Raw genomic sequence first — 22,344 nt, 5'->3', positions numbered from 1 at the left:
TTAGCAGGTATCTTTTGTTAAGATTACGTAAGGAACAGAAAATGAATTGGATAAAGTTGTAATTTTATAAAGGAAGTTTAAGGGCAGCAAATGCTCAGAAATCAAGAATCTACTAATATCTCTAAATTCATGTGTATTTAGTAATGATAAGCTTTTTTGAAATTATGAACATTTTCAAGAAAAACTTTAAGAAAGCAACTGTTCCACAAACCCTGTGATGTCAATTTATCTATGCTTTCTTTACTAAACAATGGATTAAGACACTTTCTGAATTAGAATACACTATTACTTCTGGATATGCCAGAAATAGAGAAATCTAATACTTCTGATGATTCCTTCTATTTAAAACATACCTGACTCCTGCTAATTAAAATTTATATGAAATTGACACTTAATGTGACCCTTCTTTCTGTCACCACCTATGTTCTATACAATAGTTAAAAATCACAATATTGGGTCGCCTGGGTGGCTCAGTCGTTAAGCGTCTGCCTTTGACTCAGGTCATGATCCCAGGGTCCTAGGATTGAGCTCCACATCAGGCTCTCTGCTCAGCGGGAAGCCTGCTTCTCCCTCTCCCACGCCCCCTGCTTGTGCTCCCTCTCTCGCTGTGTCTCTTTGTCAAATAAATAAATAAAATCTTCAAAAAAAAAAAAAAATCACAATATTAATAAAAGGTTTATTTTCCCCTTCATTTCTTTACTTTTTGGATTTACCTCTTGGAGGCACAGGTGTAAATGGAATGCTCTGGGATAATCTCATCAAATTATTTCTTTCCACAGCTGCACAAAAATGAGAGAAAAATAATGAAATCTCTAAAAGCTCAAAATATTGTTAAGATTTTATTTTAAATAGTACTGACCTGAGTAGTAGTAATTTGTATCCATAACTGGTTTAAATGGGGAAGCGAGACCTAAAATGGCAAATAAACAAATGAAACACTTTTAAAAGTACTAATGTGGCATAAATTTTTGCTTATTCTCGTATAATCATCCTAAGTTCCTTCATGTAAGCTCTCTTCACCAAAACAGAAAAAACAAGTAATAAAATATATTCATCATGTGTTTGCTATATTACTCTTTTTCATTATGCCAGATTAGTCCTAACTGTGCACTCAGATACCTGAAAGGGAAAAAAAGTACACATTTGACACTCTCCTGTCATGAACTGTATTCTTCCTATACTCCCATGCTCAAAAAGAAAAATATCTTTTAGTTTTCAACCTTTAGGAGGTGGGGCCTTGTAGCCAAGTAACCATTTTAGTGGACTGACCATAAGAAGATGAACTCTGGAATGTGAAACATACCCAAAAAAAACCCTGCTCCATATTTAAATGTATTTGAGGACTTTCACTTTTTAACTATAATAATAAGAATGGCGAATAAATTGAATCTGCTATGTGTTAAGTTTATAGAATATGAATGAAAAAGAACTTATTGTCTTGCAAGAGAAGGAAATCAGTTTTAATACATGTAGTAAGTATAAAATATACACATGTATACATGATGTATATATGCTAACAGGACTATAGAGGAGGGGTACCAAATGCCTCCTGCTTGAAGAAAGGTTGAAGAATGTCTCAGAAAAGAGAAGGGCGAAAAGAGTGTAGTTTGGAAGGCAGTGGTGTGGTCAGGGCAACATCTGCAAAGGCATGGAATCGTTAAAGCACATGCTATACTTGAGAAACTGCAAGTTGTTTAGTATGACTAGAACAGCAGTTTTCAATACTAATTTTATATATAAATATTATATAATATATAAATTTATAATAAATACAAATCAGAATCACCTGTGGGGCTTTTTCAATGTGCACCTACCCAGATCTCATTCCAAAATACTCTAATTCTGTAGCTATGTGTCAGCATTAAGTGATTCTCCACAAGAACTTGGATATGCAACCAAGACTGCAAATTAATGAGCAAGGGTACAGGCATGCCTATAGGAGGTAAAGTTACAGAATCAGGGAATGCCAAATTGTTAGGAACCAAATATGCCACGCTAAGAAAGGAATGACGGAGGGGAAAATGTAAAGCAGAAGAGAATCAGTCTGGTGGCAGAATAGTAGACAGAATGGAAGGGAGGCTAACAGGCACAACTCTAAAAAACCTACGTGGCAATAACTACTAAATGTGAATATACACATACCCTACCACCCAGAAGTCCATTCCTAGGTACATGCCCAACAGAAAATACATGTTTACCAACAACATGAACAAGAATGCTCATAACAATACTATTCATAATAATCATACAGTGGAAGCTACTGAAATGCCCATCAAATAACAGAATGGATAAACTCAATATATTCACACAAGGAAATACTGTGTAGTAATGAGAATGCACCAACTACCACTGTACACAAAAATATTGATGAATCTCATAAACATATGTTAGGAGGAAAAGCCAGACAAAAAGTATATACTTTATGATTCCATATACACAGACAAAACTAATACACTGTGTTATTTAGGGGGAGAGGTTACAACAAGAGGACATGAGGAGCTGTTTTGTGATCTGGGTGCTGATTACATTGGTATGAGTTACCTAGTGAGAATTCACTGAGGTGGAGGCTTATCTCTACTTTTTTTGTATGCATGTTATACACTTCAGTAAAAGGTTTAAAAAATGATGAAGGGGTAAACGGAAAGCAGAAGCAGGATGTACAGTGGACGATGGATTCTAGAGATATTTAAGAGGTAAATACAACAGGACTTTGTGAGTGCAAGGTCAAGGGAGTCAAGAATAACTCCTTCTCAGGTTTGACCTGACTGAAAGAGTATCATTCACTAAAACAGGGACTATAAAGGAAAGAGCAGGCTAGGTCACAGGGATGACGGGGGGTGGGGTGACAGTAAAGACATGATATCATTTACATGGTGAGTTCATGTATTTGTGAAGCTGCTATACTGAAGAGAAACTAGCTGAGGGAAGAAATTGTTACTACCTTGGCTCTTTCAAACATGCAGCCTAAAGTTTCTTAGCTAGGATAATGTGGTATTTGCTATAAAAGATCGTATGTAATCCTCATTTTTTCACATTAAATCTACCACATGGACTCACCATTTAATGTTCCTTCTTCAGATGGCCTAAAGAAAACCAAAAAATCTAAGTTGTGACACAACTTTTGTTTTGGCTACCACATACTTTTTTATTTTGTAAAGTTATTACGATTATTTAATAGAACACTATTAAAGTAATTTTGAGATTCAGACTCACTTTCGTTTGGATATATGCCATTTCCCTTAGGCCAATGCCAAATGCATACATGGATATGAATGTCAATATACATACACTTTATCAACAACTTGTACCTCCAATTTATGCTTACATAAATATTATTAGTAGTTTGCTGCCAAATTGAAGGTTCTAGTACTAATAGAGTAAAATATTCCATGACTTATCTATTCATGGAGATTAATTCTTACTATACTTTAAGAATGCCTTGAAATAACTGCAGAATTCTAAAAATACTTCAACAGAATTGATGGGTAAAAAACTGAGAGAACAGGAAATAAATGTCATTTGGCAAAGCTCAATTTATAATGCTGAAAAAATTTTTTCCAATGTCGAACATATTTATTTATAACAACATATATTGGTACCAAGTGGAAGTTCTATTAATTCCATGGATTCCAGTGCAAATCAGGTATAGTAGAAAGGAGAATGCAGTGAGAATCAAACAGAATGGGTTAGAAGCTTAGCTTTGGCCTTGCTCAGGACTAAAAAAGACCAGATTCAGAAAGGACCTCTCAAGTAGAGAACTTTTGCAGTCTCTTTCTAGCTCTTACCTTCGATCTGATCCTGATGTTTCCTATTGATTTTCACCTTAATATAAATATTTTAGTATAGGAAGTATTTTTGACCCCAGCCTCATCCCTTTGCTGCTAATAAACTACTCTTTTCTCAGTACCCAAAGAGTGCTAACCAACTCCACCTTTCTGGGTATTTCTATGGCTCAACATTCTATGAGACGTTCTTTTGTTAGCTGAGTTAACATCAACTTCAAGTACCTATTCTGTATTCACACCCTATGGTTTTGGTTATAAAAGACAGTATACTCTGAAGAGATCTGACTATAGATTGGTCTTCCGAATGCCATACAGGCCCAGAATATCCAAAGAACTTGAATACTGCAATCCCTTTGGCACCTGGTTTATTTTCTTCTCTATATATTCACATATATTTCTGGGGGACAGAAGAAAATAGGGAACACTGTGAAATACATAATAATTTCCTTCTCAAGTAGGAATATCTGAAAGTAACTCTACCATGCTTCCAGTATCAAATGGGCGTCAAAACATGAGGACTTTTTTTTTTTAATGTTCTTTAGAATCCTAAATACTAATTCTCAGGCTGGAAACACATAGTTTATCTTTGATTCTTCTTTATGTTTAATCTGTACTAAAAATTTTTACTTTCTGGGGATGATCACCTGTCAGAATGCCTTTTGTTTCTACTTTTGGTTCTGAATTATCACATCAGCTTTGTAGTGGCTCTCCCTGTATGCAGACTTTCTAATGTATACTGCGTAATTACTGCTCTAATTATCTTTCCAAAAGCAGATGTGAGGCTTGTTGATTACAATGGGCACAGAAGTTAGCCAAGCGCAAAACTAAAGTGTCAAACTAGACCTTTGAATAAATTTATTCAACAGCAAGCTGGAAATAGGACTAAATAAAATCATAATCATAAGGAAGATTTTAGTAGATAGTAATTATAGTATGGCTATAATAATAGTATAACTATATAAAATAACAACTTAAAAGGTATACATTAACTCATAAAAAATGAGTTCCCTAATCTCTTCTATGTAAAGACAAGAGGCACAGAATAAATAATCATCATCCATATATAAAGGAGTATTTAAGAAATGGTAAAAAGAACAGAAAAAAGACAACATCCAATAACTATGATACTTTTCAGATTAACGACGAGAAGAGGCTTACTTACATGTCTCTGTTTGATGGTCTATCTTGTAACCAATCCTTTAGTCAAAACAAACACAAACCAAAAGTTAAAAAAATCTCTAGACGAAGCATAACTGTTTAGCCCTATTTTGTTTCATACAGTATGTTTTAAGAACGAAGGGCTGAAAAATTAATGTGAAGTCCTTGTTTCATACAACTGAACAAATAAAATAATAAATGGATATAATTACCTTAAGACCACTCCACAAGGTCAGAATAAAGAATTTCATGATTGTTATTTCCTACAACATAATTACAGTCTAGCTAGTTTCTTTTTTTCTGATGACAATTTTATATTCTTAAATAATATGTGCCCATCATCAAAAGAAAAACACAACAAAGTATAAAGAGTAAAATTAAAATCATGTGCACTGTCAACAAATTACGAAAAACATTTAGGCATATTTCATTGAAGCCCTTTTCTGTATATGTGTGTATTATTTTTATTCTGCAGTTTTTTTCATCTAATTTTAACTATGTAATTACGTTCTGATCCAAGTTAGTAATTTAGCAGTGCTTGATCTATGTTATCATAACCCCCAATGAGTTCTTTTTTATTCTAGATTTTTTTTCTAATTTTCCAGGACTTTTTGAACAGTATCTTTTCTTTTTTTTCCATATTTGTAACACCTTCTCTTTTTGGTTTTAATCATTTTTTTTTTTTTTTTTTTTTTAAAGATTTATTTATTTATTTATTTGAGAGAGAGAGAATGAGAGAGAGCAAGCACATGAGAGGGGGGAGGGTCAGAGGGAGAAGCAGACTCCCTGCCGAGCAGGGAGCCCGATGTGGGACTCGATCCAGGGACTCCAGGATCATGACCTGAGCCGAAGGCAGTCGCTTAACCAACTGAGCCACCCAGGCGCCCCTGGTTTTAATCACTTTAATCATACTTATTTTAAATCTGTAACCAATAATTCTATTATCTTAAGTTATCAGAGGCTTAATATTGTTTATGTAACTTGAATCCCAGAAGTTTTGTAATTTGGCATTGTCGGGTCATCTTCAATGGAACTTTATTTATGGCAAAACTATGCTGCTTAGGTTCGGGATGGGTCCTTCCAGAAAGGAGGAACTGCTACTATGAAACTGTGTTCATTAACCCCTTTTCCTCATTGAAATAATCTTTTTAATAACGTGATTTTCAATAATACCATCTCCTTATAGCAGAATGGAAGTTAGTATGTTCTTGATGATCCAGGATAATTAAGAGTAGTGATTTCTGTACTTGACTGACTATAAAGGAGCAATTCTTCTGCTTTTTCCCAAGCTACTTGTCTTGCTTGCCAGAGTATGCTTTTAAAAAGTGTTTGTAAAAATCAAGTATTAACCTTAATTGGCTGGAAATGACTTCATATAATTAATTTCAGTACAGAGACTCCTGCCTTTCTTTTGCACAAACTTTTCTTTAAAATTTTCTAACTATTGCATAGACCATAATCTCTCTGACACACTGGCCTAGCAACATTTTTCTAGATATATCTCCTGAGGCAAGGGAAATAAAAGCAAAGATAAACTATTGGGACTACATCAAAAAGTTTCTGCACAGCAAAGGAAACAATCAACAAAACTATAAGGCAACCTATGAAATGGGAGAATATATTTGCAAATGACATAACTAACAAAGGGTTAGTATCCAAAATATGTATGGAACTTATACAACTCAATACCCCCAAACAAATAATCCAATCACAATGGGCAGAAGACATGAACAGACATTTCTCCAAAGACATACAGATGGCCAACAGACACATGAAAAGATGCTCAACATCACTCATCACCAGGGAAATGCAAATCAAAACTATAATGAGGTATTACCTCACATCTGTCAGCATGGCCAAAAATCAAAAACTTAAGAAACAAGTGTTGGCGAAAATGTGGAGAAAAAAGAACTCTCTTGCACTGCTGGTGGGAATGTAAACTGACACAGACACTGTGGAAGACAGTATGGAGGTTCCTCAGAAAGTTAAAAACAGAACTACCCTGTCATGTGGTAACTGCACTACTGGATATTTAGCCAAAAATACAAAACACTAATTCAAGGAATATATGCACTCCTATGTTTACTGCAGCATTATTTATAATACCCAAACAATGGAAGCTGCCCAGTGTCCAGTGATAGATGAACAGATAAAGAAGATATGGTATATATATATAACGGAATATTATTTAGCCATAAAAAAGAATAAAACCTTGCCATTTGCAACAACATGGATAGAGCTGCAGAGTATAATACTAAGTGACATAAGTTAGAGAAAGACACATACCATATGATTACTCATATGTGGAATTAAGAAACAAAATGAGCAAAGGAAAAAAACAAAAACAAAACAGAGAGAGACAAACCAAGACTTTTAACTATAGAGAATAACTGATGGTTTGGGAAGAGGGAAGATGGTTTGGGATAAATAGGGGGTGGGGATTAAAGACTACATTTATCATGATGAAAAACATAAAATTATTAAAAAAAATACACACATATATACCTAAATAAATACGTATTTTAAAATACGCATTTGTTTAATTGAAATGTACAAACCGGTAGTAAAGCTGCTTTGGAATCTACTTCATGAGTTTCTTCTGTAGATGGCCTTCTACTGCTACTTTCCACTTAAAGAAAAATTTAAAGCATAAGTGATACAACAAAAAATTTTTTTTGCTATCAACTAACCAAACACAAAGTGTTTCTATACATAGTGTAAACTTCCATAAGGTAATTTATCCTCTCCCTAACACTGCTGAAGATAAGAGTTACATGAGGCCCAGAGGTCTCTTGACAAATATTCAATTTATTTTTGTAAAAAGGCAGTAAGAAATAAAAGAATATGAAGGAAAAAGTCTTACTCTTCCTATTCCCAAATTTCTTATATATCCTACCATGAATATATATGGTAGGATAATATATATTATATATTTGGGGGGTTTTTTGTTGTTAAGTTTTTAAACTTTAAGCTTGGAGATCTTTCCATTATTGGTACACAGAAAACGTCTCTATTCTATTTTGATGCTATATTGAACTTCATACTATGGGTATACAGTAACTGTACAGAATAATAACCAAACTCCTACAGATGGACATTTGGTATGATTTCAATCTCCTGCCATTACAACACTGCAATTAATAATCTTAAACATTTTTTTTTTTTAAGATTTTATTTATTTATTTGACAGAGAGAGAGAGATCACAAGTAGGCAGACAGGCAGGCAGCGGGAGAGGGAGAAGCAGGCTCCCTGCTGAGCACAGAGCCCGATGTGGGGCTCGATCCCAGGACCCTGGGATCATGACCTGAGCCAAAGGCAGATGCTTAACCATCTGAGCCACCCAGGCGTCCCCTGCAATTAATAATCTTATACATACATCATTTTAACAGTAATGGAAAAAATAGTTCATCTTTCCTCCTGTGATTTAAGATGCCATCTTTATCATATCTCGGTTTTTTTAATCCTAAATAAATTGTAGAATTAAGCCTATTTTAAAAAGTCAGGATGTTACATTCTAAAGTAACTTAGAATTCACATTTATGATACAATAAAGAAAAACCTCAGAATGAATGGTGATGTAGAATCTTAGAACAAAATTTGTATTCCAAGTGTAGAGGCCAAAACGCCAGATTGAAGTACATTAGAAGAGTCTGGGCAAAACTTTTTCAAGATAATGAAACTGACAGAATGCATTATGTATCGGAGTATCTTGAAAAAATGTAGTTAAATAGCAGAGAATCTAGTGTTGATCTAGCCAAAATTACAACTGGACTATATTGGTGGGAAAGAGTAAATGTGTGTGTAGTGTGTGCACATGTGATGTGTGTGTGTGCGCGCACTTGTTTGGGGAACAGAGAGAGGGAAGGGAAGAGTTCAATGAGTTCAATCCTTGCCTTCTTTAATGGAAGGTCAATACTGAAATATGAGGATGTCTAAAACTGAAATATGAGAATGCAAAAGTAGAAGCATGTTAACTTTAGAAATAACATCCATGTTACTGAAAATGAGTTTTATTTCTTCCCTCCTAATCTTTCTACCATTTCTTTTTCTTACTTTTATTTTTCCGGCTAGAATGTTACATAGAAATGATAACAGCCAGAATCCCTGCCTTGATTCCCCATCTGGCTTTCAATATATCATTATGAAATATGATACTTGTGATAACTTTTTGCAGATACCCTTAATTCAGATTAAGGAAACTTCATTCTAACTTTGCTAGGAGTTTTAATCATGAATGGATGCAGAATTTCATCAAATGCCTTTTCTGCAGCTACTGAAATGATCAAATGATTTTTCTCCTCTAATCTGTTACTATCCTGCATCAATTATACATACATATGTTATATATATATATATTTTTTTTTTTTTTTTAAGTGCGCTCTACACCCAACATGGGGCTTGAACTCACAACCCCAAGATCAAGAGTCATATGCTCTAATGACTGAGCCAGCCAGGCACCCCTTATCAATTTTATTTTTTATGTTAATGTTAAACCAACTTGCACTCCTGGAATATATCCAACTTGATACTGTTCTATACCAAAAGAGAATGAAAGGGGAAATGATGGTCAGGTGGACATGGTCGTGATGTTTTTCTTAAGGAACCTTATAAAGGTTATATGCACACTAATGAATAGCTGAATAATAATAAATTTGTACTCATATGTAACTTTGACTCGTAAAAAAGCATGATACGAAAACATCCCCAGGCCTTTTAATTCTCCAGTGAAAAATTAAAAGTGTAGAACAACATGTAGGTAGGTTACTTTCTGTGTAAAAATGAGAGGAAGAAAAGACTACTGACATATACGATGTGAAACTCTAGAGGATAAACAAAAATAAGTGGTTACATGTGGGGCTGGAATGAGAGAGAGACTTATTTTCAAACTGCTTGTATGTGTTTGTATTTCAATTCTGAACCAAATAAAAGTATTAGCTATTTTTAAAAGTTAAATTAGAAAAATATGTTGACTAAATGACTATATAGATTCAAACACAGATTTACTTGTAAAAGTTAAAATCAGCGGATTCGTAAAAATCAAGGCTTTATATTTCATCTTTAGATACTAAACAATTTGTTAAAAAAAAAAAAATTAGGATTATGTGTTTTATTCAAGCTTAAAGCAACGATGGACCAGAATCGTCATTTTCCGACTCTTGAAACATTCACTGTTCAGGTGTGTGGCATACATAAAATACATTTAAAGCTTAAATAAGCATGTTTGGTAACATAATTCACGTAGTCAAAAATTACCTTGTTCTGACTGAAGAGGAACAGAAGTTTTGCGACATTCAGTAAATCCAGCATGAGAACTCAAATGTTTCCAAGTGTTTTCAGAAGGAACATCATTCTGCATATTGTACAAATACACAATTTAAAAACAATTAAACTAAATTTCAAATAATTGTTCTAAGTAGTATAAAAGTCTCTCTATTTAGTTCAATATGCTTTAATCTACCTGGACACCAAAGAGTACATTACAGGTTATAAATTTTCTTCAATGACAATCTAAAAAAACTGCATCAAAATATCCTACTTGCTTGTTCATAAATCCATTGTTCACAAATCCATCTGAATGAATCCTTTTTCATAGTGATACAACTTTATAAAAATTGAGGGAAAATATGAAAAACTGTGGGGAAAATAATAAATAAATAATAAAACATTCATCAATTCACCTAAAAAACAAAAAGCTATTTTATACTAACACTGACAGATTGTTAAGAGTTTGGAGGGTGGAGAAGTGGTTTTTATGGGGAAGAAGGGATATCTGGGTAGCTTTCTTACTGATTATATAAGCTGTTTGTATAACAAAGTCTAGTTCTCCCTTCCTTTCTTCTTTTTATCTAAACATTTTCCCAGATGATCTAACAAACTGCATTAAACTAATGTGGGGACAATCCAGTACATTCACATTATTTTCTCTTTTCAACTATAAACAGGTCACACACTATTATGCAACTTTAAAATATTCCCAAACCTCTACCACCTCTCAGAAACAATGAGTTTTAAACTGTTACTACAATAAGCTATTACTTTTATTAAGTAAATTTAGTTTATATCTCAAGAAAATGAAGCTTTTCTACCTTTGATGCTCTGCACTCTTCATATACAGCTGACTGATATACCCAAGTGAGAGTGCTAACCTTTTATCTGTAGTCACAATGCAACTCCAATTTCCTTTCTGATTTTAGTTTTCTTTTAGAACCAGTTTTAGCTATTTCTTATTTGTTTTATTTAAGTGCTTTCCTTGATATATATTCTTTGATGCAATGACACATCAGTTTTATTAGAACCATCTATGACAGAAATTCCAGTGCAGGATTGATGATGGGCTTCAAGGTATTTGTAAAACTCCACATACCTTAATAGATAAAATTTTGTATATGTGCATTTTTCTGGGAAGTTCTTTTTCTCCAAGTAAATTACTCAAAACTGTTTAATTCAAAACACAGCCACCAGTTTTCTGCCTACTCACAGAAACTTGTAATTTCTTCTTACTTTTACCAGGAAGTTACCTGCCCACTTGAAAATTTTTAGCATAGTCCTGGCTTTAAGTTCATTTAATAGGTTCATTTTTAAAAGGCAAAATCTGTGGGGAAACCTTGACGTATACCCTTTCCCATTAAGGAATGTCCATTTATCCTAAATGACTTCCTATGTATATCAAGTGCTTCATTATAGCAAAATGATGCCACAAGAATGTGCTGATACAATTCTTTAAACTGCCATTGTGACACTTGAGACATTTTAAAAGTTCAATGAAATACATATTAGAAAATGACAGCCAAAGTCAGGGTAACTGTAATTGTTACTGAGGACTGAGAGAAGCAGAGATACTAAAAAAATATTTAAGAAGCAAAATGAGTTAGACTTGGTTGTTAAATGGGAGAGAGAAGTAGGAGTGCAGTTTTGCCCTGGTAAACTAGAATGCTGACAGAGGCTGGAAATACAGAAGGAGAAATAGGTCTGCTGAGCAAGAAGAAGATGGTGAATTTGAGGTTCTAACTTCTGAGTTTGACAACTCTAAGATTTCCAATTAGTTAGCAGTTCTAATCTTTTACTGTAGTGTCATGCCAATCCTCTGAAGTCAGAATCACTCCAAAGATTTACTTTCCCCATATCTATTCCCAGCCTTCAGTTTTCCTGGCTAAAATTCAAATGCTGATATGGCTAGTAAAAAATTCATGCTATTTCAACTCTATAGGTGAGAAATCATATTCTTGGTTTTCTCTTGACTCCTTAATAACTTCACACAATGGTTACCTTAAACCTTCTCTTTCTCATGTACTCCACCGTGCTTTCCACCAGCCTTACTAGAAAAACAAATGCCTTAAGAGTATGAACAACTCCCCAGATTATTTTTTATCCCCTTTAATTTTAAAACTGTTTTGCATAATTTATATACAATGAAACACACAGATTCTTAAATGGTAAGTTAGAGAAGAGTTTTAGCATTCTTTCTTTCCAACTCAAAACATCTGTGCGACGACTTCTTTTGTCACTCTTCCTATCTGCAAAAAGCTATACTTTTTATCCTTATCATCTAAATGCTCAATTTCACTCCATCTATGTCTTCTTGCTTTTTAAATTATAATTCCCAGTCAGCTCTCCCTCCTTGTAAGAAACTCAAAGATAAAACAAGACATACAACCTAAAAAAAAAAAAAAAAAAAGTTTCCTTACTGGTTCCTTTCCCTCATATTAAGACTATCATTATGGGTATTTACGAGAGCAACAGTTAAGAAATACTTTTCATTCATTGTTCTATACATTTAAAAATTTATTTAACAAACATTTATTGAATATCTTACACCTGCACATTATATTGTAGTTACTGGCATATTCAGCTTTTTACTGCTTGGCTACAGGTTCCTTGACAGACAGGGTTATGTTCTAATAAACTTTTGGGCCTGGGAAAGAGTTCAGCTCAGTATTTAGTCAAGGGGAAATGTATAGGGAGAAACATTTTTAAAAAGAGAAATGTTAAATAGGTGTTTTTTTTAATTTTCATCAATTAAAAAAATGCAAGCTAACTGCAGATTTTTTTCATATATATTTTTCTAAGGATTTTCTTTATTTATTTGAGAGAGAGAGAGAGCAAGGTGGGGGGCACAAAGGGAGAGTGAGAGGGAGAAGCCGACTCCCTGCTGAGCAGAGAGCCCGATGTGGGACTCGATCCCAGGACTCAGGGATCATGACCTGAGCTGAAGGCAGATGCTTAAACTGAGCCACCCAGGTGCCCTGTTTCTTCTTTTTAAATGGTGTATAGCTTTAAATATTTGGGATAATCATGTTGATGATGGTCTCTGCTAAAACTGCATTTTTATTGAAATGTTTAATTCTATTTTGAACTAAACCCCCAAATAGCAAAATAAGATTGAATTGTGCTGTTATAAGGATTTACTTACGGATATTATTTCTTTTATTTTGTTTGATGTTTCTTTAAACTTCTGCAAATAATCTATGCTATCTCTGTGTCCTTAAAGAGAAAAAATTGTAACAAAAAATATTTATTTTTTATCAAAATAATGTCATTGCCTAAAGTCTACATAAACAAGTGATTTATGTTGTTTTTAAAGTAGTTTTGATGGCTCTGAAGTTTCCTGTAGATCTTTTGATATATACAAAAAAATCTGTCAAGAAGCTAGAGAAGATTAATAGTTGGTTTTACAGTAACAGCGAAAGCCAAAGGCCTCCTCAAAGAATCCAACATGTGATATGAATTGCTTGAAATTTAAAAAGAAAAAAGGGAAGCAATTACTTTTACTATTCATAAAATATAAAATTACATATATAACACATATATAATATATCCACTACACACACACGAACACACAAATCATATGCAGAGATAAATATGTAGGTATCTATACATATCCATCCCAGTGGCAATATACTAACATACAGACTAAAATGTACTTTTAAAAAATAAACTGGGATAGATTTTATGCAGGAAAAGTTGTCTCTATAAATTCACAGTGACCTGCACATAGCCTAGCAGTAGAGATCATATACGCAGTACCTAGGTAACTTACAGGGTTGGCCTCAATGTGGAGATTACATGGACATAACCATATTCTCTGACCAATCTCCATATATGTTCCATGACTAGGTAAATTTCTAAGCTGGGAAGGCTCAAACAAGTGTTAAGACAAAGGTTAGGAAGCCACCTGATGGAAAAATTCAAACCTGAAGAGACAGAGGGCCTCAGAACACTCTGGTCATGCCCACAAACAACCCAAGTTGTTTTCTAAGAACTCTTTGTTAAATACTTTAATCTTTACTAATGTAACAGGAAGACTGTTAGAACACTATATTCTCCCAAATACTAGAGACCTAGCTAGCTCTATGAAGTATTCTCTCTTCACCTTTTCCTTCCATATGGCACACTGTCAACATTAAAATATGCTTAGGTCTCCCCCATCATTAAAAACAAAACAAATAAAAAAACCTTAGCTCCAAACCACAGTATAAGTTATTTCTTTCTTTCTACCTTCATAGTGACCTTTATAGTTGCCCTCCAAGTCCTACTCTTTACATTCCCTCCTCCCATTCACACTTTATTTCGATATAATCTGGGTTCTCCCTCAACCACTTCACTGAAGCAGATTCCACCAAGGCCGTTAATTTGTTATCATTGCCAAAATAAATATATTTTCAATCCTTATTTTATTTTAGCTATCTGAAGTATAAGAATGAATCATTCCTTTCTGAAATGCTCTCCTCTGGGTATAGTGAGTCCTGGCTTTCCCTGTTAGCCTAATTGTAATTATTAGTGTATCCTTTCACTATCAAAAGGGTACTGGTTGAGATGAAAAATTATATGGTCACCCAATTTAGAAGACACTGCTCTTTTCCAGTTTTTTCTATCTAGCCTCCCCTGTACCTTTCTATTATTCACCAAGTATCTAGTATTTATGAATCACTCAGGTTCTTTCAACAAGTTAACCAAATTCAATAGAAGATTCTCAAAATCAAAAGGAAGAGCCCAAATAAGTTTTATATACAAACTTACTATAGTAAATTCACCAAAGAGGTATGTGCCAATAGAACTATTATAGCTCAATTCAACCTATTTCCCCCACTCGAATCCTTTAAAAAATTTTAGAACTATATTCTATGAAACGAAGCCCACTTATCACATAAGTGCATGATTTTATTATTTGTTTTATTTCTAAGATGATAATTTAATAAAAAAATTATACTGATATACAAATATTACTTTGCCAAACTTACCTATAAATGCTCCAAATTCTACATTATCTCCTTCTGCAGCTTTAGAGCAAACAATTTCTTGATCTTTGGTTACAGTTTCTAAGCGGTTTTTACAACTTGGCTGGGAAGGTGTACTAACAAAAAATTTGGTTGGTGGGGATGACAGGTGTGGTATGCTATTAGAAGAACTGCCTAGTTTTTTATTTTTACTGAACATTTTTAACATTTCTGCCCCATGTATTCTCTGTCGCAGTTCTGGAGGAGAAACAGCACTTGGGAATAAGGCACCACAAGAGGAACCAGCCTCTGGGAAACTGAATTCTTTTCTCTGGGGTATTACAGGAAAATCCTGACCAAATATGTTACACTGGGGATCTTTTTCATCTTTCATAAAAATATTACAAAGAAAAGGATTAGTACTTTCAAGACCACCTTGAGGAAGAGAGGAGCTAAGTGTATTTACAACACTGTGCTTTTTCCACACAGAAGGTCTTACAGGGACATCGTCAATAAGGTTTTGAGCCAAATGTTTGGAAATGCTCAATTCTCGTGTGATTTCATTGTGAACTTTGCTAGCTTCCGAAGCTTTCTGGGCAGTGAGCGTTTTTAATGTATCTACAGTCAGGGCTGAAAGATCTTGCAAATGGCCAATTTGAGAATCTAATGACTGTAATGATCTTTTTATATAGTTGACGCGATCTCCAACTTCTTTAATTTGAATGCACATCTGCTCCACCCTGTAGGGGAAACACAGGCTTTTTAAAAATGTTAAAAATTAATGTTTTAGAGATTCTTTTTGTAATCTCAATAAATGACAATGGTAAAAAAGAAATTTTACATGCACTCAAACAAGCTAAGCTATAAAATAAAATGATTATTTATTTATAAAAGACACACCTAATGTTTAAGAAGGGTCCGGTGCTGATTCTATTATAATAAAAATCAAGATTTCAAAAAACGTTTTTATTATTACAATTTTCCCTCATCAAAGTAACACACACAAAAATGTATATAAAGCTACATATACAGAGAACTACCATTACCATTATTATAACTATACTATCTGCTTCCAGAATGTAGCAAAGCCATTAGAGAAAAACAAAAACAAACACAAAAACAAACAATGCTTTAAAATATAGTTTCACTTCTCTCCACTGACTGGTAAAGAACATTAATTCTTCTGTCCTCTGTAACAAATGTTAAAAAATAATAAGAAACTGACTTAGTGACTTAACACTAAATATTAGAACTGAAATGTCTTCCGATATATAAAACTATTACTAAGCTTACTTATTTTGACAATCATAAATTGAACAATGACCATGTTTAAGACATAAGAGAATCCAGTGTGACATATAATCAATTATAATTAAAGAAATTCTGAACCTTTCAAAGGTGACACGAATTCTCTCTTCACTCCCAGAATGGAATTTGTCATCTTTTTCATTAAAATACATCTCAACACACTGTTCTTCAAAGTCATGTAGTTTCTTTTGATCTTCTTCTGTTAAAAAAAGTTCTAAAGAGGGAAAAGAAAAAAAAAATCAATGAAGACTATCAAGATATCAAATTATAGCTCAGGAGTCTTATGAATTATTAAGGGTTCATACGACTATATCCATCATCTGTAATTTTTTTCTCTTTTTACTGTAGTGTTTCTAAAGCACTGGACAAGTATTTCCATTTTTTTTCCTCAGGAGAACAGTTTTAGGTACCTGTGCCTCTTCTAATTTCCTTTTCCTATAGAACACTCTTCCCCTGTAACTCTCTTTATACCTCTCCCTCATTTATCCAGGTAGAGGAATTTAAGAACCAATTTGGTAGAATAGAAAGCCACTGTAAAATTTTAAGCACAGTTTGATATGATGATTAATCTCATGTAGTATACAGAATAAACTAAAAGTGTTGTTTACAGAGCAGTAAAATGGTTTGTAGAACAGAAAATGTCATGGTTTACATTACCATTTTAACAAAAACAAACTGACATGCCATATTCAAAAAGAACTTTAATACTAAATTCACTTTTACAGATACCATATTATACTTAAAATTCCTTTATGTTCAAGCAAATTCAACAAAAGCTTTTTATAGTAATATGAACCAATTTCGTCTTCTGAGTAAAATTAATACTTAACCTTCAGGGTAATACTGATAAGTGATAAAATAAAAACATTTCCCTTAATATATTTTACTTACTTGGTCCATCTGAAGTCTTATCTTTTTTTCTTCTTTTACATATGCAGCAAAACAGAGAAACTATATGGCTGAGAATGATAAGTGGTGGAGGCAGAACAGGTTTCTCATGATAAGCCATAATAAAATGATACCGTTGGTACTTCCATACAATATTGGAAATTGCCTTCACTTGTAAATACACATTGCTTGAGTAACAATAAAAATAAAACACAGCTAAATCACATGATAAAGTTTTAAATACTAAAGATTTTACTGCAATTCTGTTTTAAACAAGAATTCAAAAGACTACTCTACTGTACACAAGACTAAAAAGGCAAATGAGAAACTGGAAAAAATACATGCAGTAAGTATAAGGCACAAGTTTGGTATCGTTGAGGGTCTTAATTACAAACTCCCAGAAAAATGAGCAGAAAATATCTTAAGATTTTAAAGTTACATATAAATAACAAAACTATAAAAAATATTCAATCTTAGTAGCAACAAAATAAGTGCATATAAAAACAAGATACTTTTATGTAATATCAAATTAGCAACCATTTAAAGATAACAATACCTAGTGTTGGCAGAGATTTGGGGATACAGGCCTACTTTAGCTTAAATGCATGAAGTCCTTAAAATGCATATACTGAACAGTTCTACTTTTAGGAAAACAATCTAAGGACATAATTAAGGAATGATCAAAAATTTAACCATAACATGGTTTTTGGGAACAAAAAAATTATAAACAATCTAATTGAACAATGTAATATATTGGTTGAAAAATTAAGGTCTGTATCATGGAATACCAGGTAGGCATTAAAAATAAACTGGAGAGAGATATTTATTAATGTGGAATAATATTCATGTTTTGCTTAGTTTAAAACAGTATACAAAATATAAGAACGTTATTTTTGAAGAGAAAAAATGGTTCATATATATTCATAATAAACAACAGAAAGATGTACACCAAAATTAATTAATGAGATTATAGATGAAATTTTCTACTTGCCTTTCTGTTGTATATACTGAACATGTGTATTCCTTGGCAACTTAGTAAAAATCCCAAATAAAGGTTAAATTTATAAAAGAACTGCATGTTGAAATATAATTAAGTCTCACACTTAAAGTCTCATTTGATTTGAAAATGTATGCCTTCTTATTTGTAATTTCCAAAGATAATTTTAGTAGCTTAAGCTTCAATAAAATCTTTAGATTGGAAATTTTGTGTATTTCCTTCAAAATGAGAATTTTATGTTAAAATCTCATTAAGCAACTGAATAAAATTCTTACTTGAAAAATGCAATAAGAAGATTGACCATAATGATATACTGTACAAAGAGGTAGACTGCTTGAAGAAATGGAGTCAACCATGTTCCAGGACCACAGATATGAGAGATAGTGGAATCATTTGCACACACTTTGAAAAGAAGAACAAAAATTAGATATAGTAATCACACCAGTAACCATTTTTTTTAAATTTAAATTTTAGTTAAATTACAGTGCAATTGGTTTCTACACCAGTTAACTATTTTTAATTAGTATTTGTCTGTTTGAAGGAAGTTTCAATTATGTACAAATCTGTTTCAGACTCTTTAAAAAAGCTTCTGGGCAAGCGCTTGGAACAAAACTTAAAAATACTCCAACACAGAAAAATTTTGGGGGTGCCTGGGTGGCTCAGTCAGTTAAGTGGCTGCCTTTGGCTCAGGTCATGATCCCAGGGTCCTGGGATCGAGCCCCGCATCGGGCTCCCTGCTCAGCGGAAAGTCTGCTTCTCCCTCTCCCACTCCCCCTGCTTGTGTTCCCTCTCTCGCTGTCTGTCTCTGTCAAATAAATAAATAAATAAATAAATAAAGTATGGTAGGGGCGCCTGGGTGGCTCAGTCGGTTAAGCATCTGCCTTCGGCCCAGGTCATGATCCCAGGGTCCTGGAATCGAGCCCCACATCGGGCTCCCTGCTCAGTGGAGCCTCCTTCTCCCTCTCCCTCTGCCACTCTCCCTGCTTGTGCTCTCTCTCTCCAAATAAATAATCTTAAAAAAAAAAAAAAAAAAAAAGTATGGTAAACTCACAGTAAATTTACAAATATAAAAATTACTGAGTTTATCTTATGTCACCAGAGGGTTGAAAGAGTGGTTAAAGTGCCTCTCAAATATACAATGATTAGGTCTGAATTCCTTGCTTTTCATTAACCCCACCAGGAATGTTTCTGAAGCCAAAACACAGCTGAACCAAAAAAAAGGAAGAGAAGAGCTTTAGTACCCACCAGAGTATTAAAGAATTAAGCAAAACAATTTAAATAGGGAAAGGATTAGAATTAAATAATCATGAATTAGTGCCAAGTTTTATGTAAATGCTTACAATACAATTAGCATTTCTTTAGTAATCGTTTAAAAACATATACACCATTAAAACAATGGCTATATCATTCCTTTCAAATAAATTGTTTCATAGGCAAATGAATGCACAAGGTTCTTTCAATCTTAAAAGCTTTATCAATTTCCATTCTATTCAGATTTGTTTGATGTAGCAAATACCCAAGGAAGAGAATGAGGGAGACTAAAAAGCTATATCCAGTGCTTTATAACAACTAAACTAGAGCCACAATGGAAAAAGAGCAGAAAATGAAAACCTGAAAATGGCACCGAACAGGAAAGCATTGAACACAAAGTTTGACCAGGCTGGTAAAACCTCACTGTTTTAAGCAACATCTGAAAACAAAGACCAGTATGTAGCCATCCCCTGACCTAATCACCTACAAATAGGTAGGTAGGGAGCAACACAGGTGTGGGGTGAGGGAAGAGTAAAGACAGGAGAGAAACTGCAAAAGAGATCAAGAGCAAACTAACCAAATAAAGATTCTAAAATGCAAATGTGGACGTCAGTAGAAGAACATCCCCGAAAGTCAGCAGCATCACCTATGTTCACAAGTTATTTAGCCTCATTAGCTAAAACAATTTAAAAAAAATTTATTACCTTACACACAAAACGCGTTCACAGTTGAATTTTGTTAATTCAAGAGTTTATCCAACCTACCATGATTGATCTAATCAATGTAATCCTATTACCCTTGCCCCAACTGTTTCAGACATAAAGGCTGAAGCCAATTTGAGCTAATGAGATTTAAGGAACAGGTTCAATAGGAGGCTTTTGGGGAAAAGGACTTTTCACCCTTAAGAGAACCATGGAAAACACTGTCTCTTTTCCTCCCATTGCTAGTGACAGTCTTCTAATCATAAGGGAAACCTGTATCAATCACACACTGATTACAAAGCAGTGGAATGAAAAAGAACAGGTGTCCTTAACTATGAATTAACAAACTGCAAAGACCACTCTACCTCTAACTCTGTGTTACATGAGCTAATAAATATCTTTATTGTATAAGCCGGGTTAGGCCAAATTTCCATTTGTAGCCAAAAAAATTCTAAAATACTTTTTTTGATTAATTTTTATAGGTTTTTTTCTGGGCTTATTAACGAATGTATTTTGGGAGGGCTTAGGTTGGTAATAATAGTTTGACTTGTGAAAATATGTAATACTACTGTAATGCAAGTCTGACTTCAAAACAAAATAACCAAAAGATGAATTTGTAAACATAAACACTCACCATCAATTTCATATGCGTAAACTTCACCAAAAATCATCCAGTATGGATGAAAAACTATATCTTTAGCAAGAGTCCAAGACGGTGCTTCACGAGGATAAAGTATTGCCTTTCTGGGAACACCAAAACTAAGTAATACAAGAGCCATAATCACTACAATGTAGAACATATTGGCTACCTGTTAAAAAATGAACACTGTTAAAATACATGGGAATTTAAAAACAATGACAATTTTTTCATCTTAAAATAGTTCTAATGTTCTAATAAATAACTAGAATCTCTGAGTTTCCTTTTACTCCTAGTATTAACATTCAGGAAAATCTCATCACTACATAAACCTTAACATCAAGGAGATTACATAAAAATTGATCTGTGAGGCTAGATAGGTCAGGGGCACATTCTTTTTTTTTTTTTTAGTCTCCAAAAGTAAATAACTTCATTATAATTACAACACCAATTCAACAAATATTAGGAAAACAAAAAGATCACATATAACTAAAATATCAAATACAAAGCAAATAAAAACTTTGTACATGTAAACAGCAATTATCAAAGAAAAAAATAATCTAGTACAAACTGCCAAATGTGATTTGAAACACCCAATGCAATTTTTGTCCCCTTAAGATAGAACATCAGTACTAAAGACTTTCCCTTTGTAAATCTGGATGCCCAGTTTTTAGAATATTGGATATGAAATATCTTTCTCCATCTCTTTGATATGATAATAAATCAATAGCAATCAATATTAAAAGGGGCACATTCTATGTAATGAACCATATCACTGGTTCCAACTGGAGTCGGCCTATCTTGAGTCCATGAAGATTTAAAGAGGTATAGACACCTGGGCAGATTCAGGGAATCAATTTCTGTTATGTGCTCTTTCCTAAAACTGTTGTGTTGTTGTATTGGAGGTTCAGACTCACTTTTCTACCTCCCTTTGATAACTGTCCTTTGCCCACTTCATACACAAAAAGGCATTCTTATCACCCATCTTGAACCCTAAACCCTATACCATGGTCCCTTATCCTGGACTGTGAAAACCTCTAGGAGCTAAATAAAACAAACTGGAATTATGAGCATGGGTGTTGAAAAAATAAGTGACACCAATTAACTGGTTAAAAATTCCTTTTACAAATCAGGTAGTCTGCAATTCTTTAATTTCAACAAAGGTGAAAAAATCCTAATTGGGCTATCACCTAATAAATCAATGAAAAATAATTTTTATTAAGTCACAATGTGAATTTTGAAATCATTACTCAAGAAAACTAAGAGTGAAGTAAAATCCTATAACAGAACTTTAATTTCTATCCACTTAATTAGGGGTACGAGTGCTCAGCATTTATACTTAAAAAAGTGAATGTTGTCTCACTCCAACAATGTAGTATTCATCCACAAATAATCTACTAGTGG

General features: G+C 33.5%; 1 protein-coding gene across 3 annotated transcripts in view; it reads right to left on the bottom strand.

Moving 5' to 3' along the window:
• Positions 1–22,344, bottom strand: part of TRPM7 (transient receptor potential cation channel subfamily M member 7) — a 117,325-nt gene that overhangs the window by 14,370 nt on the left and 80,611 nt on the right. For 2 of the 3 annotated variants that reach the window (XM_078079348.1, XM_078079349.1), the window contains exons 22-33: positions 20,938–21,112; positions 18,627–18,753; positions 17,358–17,542; positions 16,548–16,680; positions 15,183–15,898; positions 13,355–13,425; positions 10,198–10,294; positions 7,502–7,572; positions 4,948–4,982; positions 3,058–3,083; positions 860–910; positions 714–779 (exon numbers count right to left, since the gene is read on the bottom strand). In XM_078079348.1, the coding sequence (XP_077935474.1) occupies positions 714–779; positions 860–910; positions 3,058–3,083; positions 4,948–4,982; positions 7,502–7,572; positions 10,198–10,294; positions 13,355–13,425; positions 15,183–15,898; positions 16,548–16,680; positions 17,358–17,542; positions 18,627–18,753; positions 20,938–21,112 (1,753 nt within the window). Of the gene's footprint in view, positions 1–713; positions 780–859; positions 911–3,057; positions 3,084–4,947; positions 4,983–7,501; positions 7,573–10,197; positions 10,295–13,354; positions 13,426–15,182; positions 15,899–16,547; positions 16,681–17,357; positions 17,543–18,626; positions 18,754–20,937; positions 21,113–22,344 lie in introns of those variants that run through there. The other variant, XM_078079350.1, reaches the window with a different exon arrangement.

This window comes from Halichoerus grypus, chromosome 8 (assembly GCF_964656455.1).
Source record: "Halichoerus grypus chromosome 8, mHalGry1.hap1.1, whole genome shotgun sequence".
NCBI lineage: Eukaryota > Metazoa > Chordata > Mammalia > Carnivora > Phocidae > Halichoerus > Halichoerus grypus.
The sequence above is the reverse complement of the archived record's forward strand: the minus strand, read 5'-3'. Positions and strand labels throughout refer to the sequence as shown.